A 1,387-nucleotide genomic window follows, 5' to 3' on the forward strand; every position below is an offset into this window, starting at 1 on the left:
CATCTAGCTTAATCGACCAGTCCTTCCTTGAAGCTCCCACAGTCTTTTCCAAGATTCTTTTGAGTTCCCTATTAGATATTTTGGCTTGCCCACTTGTCTGTGGATGGTATGGTGTGGCTACCTTATGTTTGACTCCATATTTTAGAAGCAATGCCTCTAATGGTTTGTTGCAGAAGTGGCTTCCTCCATCACTGATGATTGCTCCTGGAACCCCAAAACGGCAAAAAATGTGTTTTCTGAGGAAGTTCATGACCACCTTATTATCATTGGTTGGAGTTGCTATTGCTTCGACCCATTTGGAGACATAGTCTACTGCCACAAGAATGTAATTATTTGAGTATGAGGTGGGAAAGGGTCCCATGAAATCTATCCCCCATACATCAAACAATTCAAGTTCCAGAATAAATTGTTGTGGCATCTCATTTCTTTTTGACAGGTTCCCCGCTTTCTGGCATTCATGGCAATGCTTCACTAGTTCCTTTGCATCTTTGAAGATAGTGGGCCAATAAAAACCACACTGCAACACCTTAGCTGCTGTTCTTTCTCTTGCAAAATGTCCTCCATAAGTGGAGCCATGGCAGTCCCATAAGACTTCCCTTCCTTCTTCCTCTGATATGCATCTTCTTAGTATGCCATCCGAACATTTTTTGAACAAGTATGGTTCATCCCAGATGAAGTATTTGGCATCATTTACCAATTTCTTCCTTTGATGCTTGTTAAATTCCAACGGCAAACTCCCAGTGGCCTTGAAGTTTGCTATGTCTACAAACCAGGGTGCTTTGTGAATTACCATGAGTTGTTCATCAGGAAAGCACTCATTTATATGTGTGCTTTGTGTGCTTCCTTCTTCACATGGTATCCTTGATAAATGGTCTGCCACCTTGTTCTCTACACCCTTCTTGTCTTTGATTTCAATGTCAAATTCCTGCAACAAAAGAACCCATCTAATAAGTCTTGGTTTGGATTCTCGTTTAGCAAGTAAGTATTTTAAAGCTGAATGATCAGTGAAGACAATGACTTTAGACCCAATGAGATATGATCTAAATTTGTCAAATGCAAAGACTATTGCCAAGAGTTCTTTTTCAGTGGTTGTGTAATTCCTTTGGTTATCATTCAAGACCTTACTGGCATAATAAATCACATGTACCAAATTGTCTTTCCTTTGTCCTAACACTGCCCCAATAGCAAGGTCTGATGCATCACACATCAGTTCAAAAGGTAAGTTCCAATCAGGTGGGGCAATGATAGGTGTAGAGGAAAGTTTTTGCTTTAAAAGTTCATAGGCTAGCATGCAATTTTTATCAAATACAAAAGGTGTATCAGAGACAAGCAAGTTACTCAAAGGTTTGGCTATTTTAGAAAAGTCTCTAATAAACCTTCTGTAAAA

At 39.5% G+C, this 1,387-nt stretch overlaps 1 protein-coding gene across 1 annotated transcript; it reads right to left on the minus strand.

The window, feature by feature from the left end:
• Nucleotides 1-121: 121 nt before the first annotated feature.
• LOC107472559 (uncharacterized) lies at nt 122-1,207 on the minus strand (the record flags this gene model as incomplete). The annotated part of the gene is made up of 2 exons (XM_016092074.1): nt 514-1,207; nt 122-366 (listed from the first exon to the last, which is right to left on the minus strand). Coding segments are annotated over exons 1-2 (939 nt in total), but the record flags the coding sequence as incomplete, so codon positions are not given.
• Between the last annotated feature and the right edge of the window lie 180 nt (nt 1,208-1,387).

Source organism: Arachis duranensis, unplaced genomic scaffold (assembly GCF_000817695.3).
Source record: "Arachis duranensis cultivar V14167 unplaced genomic scaffold, aradu.V14167.gnm2.J7QH unplaced_Scaffold_160496, whole genome shotgun sequence".
NCBI classification, from domain to species: Eukaryota; Viridiplantae; Streptophyta; class Magnoliopsida; order Fabales; family Fabaceae; genus Arachis; species Arachis duranensis.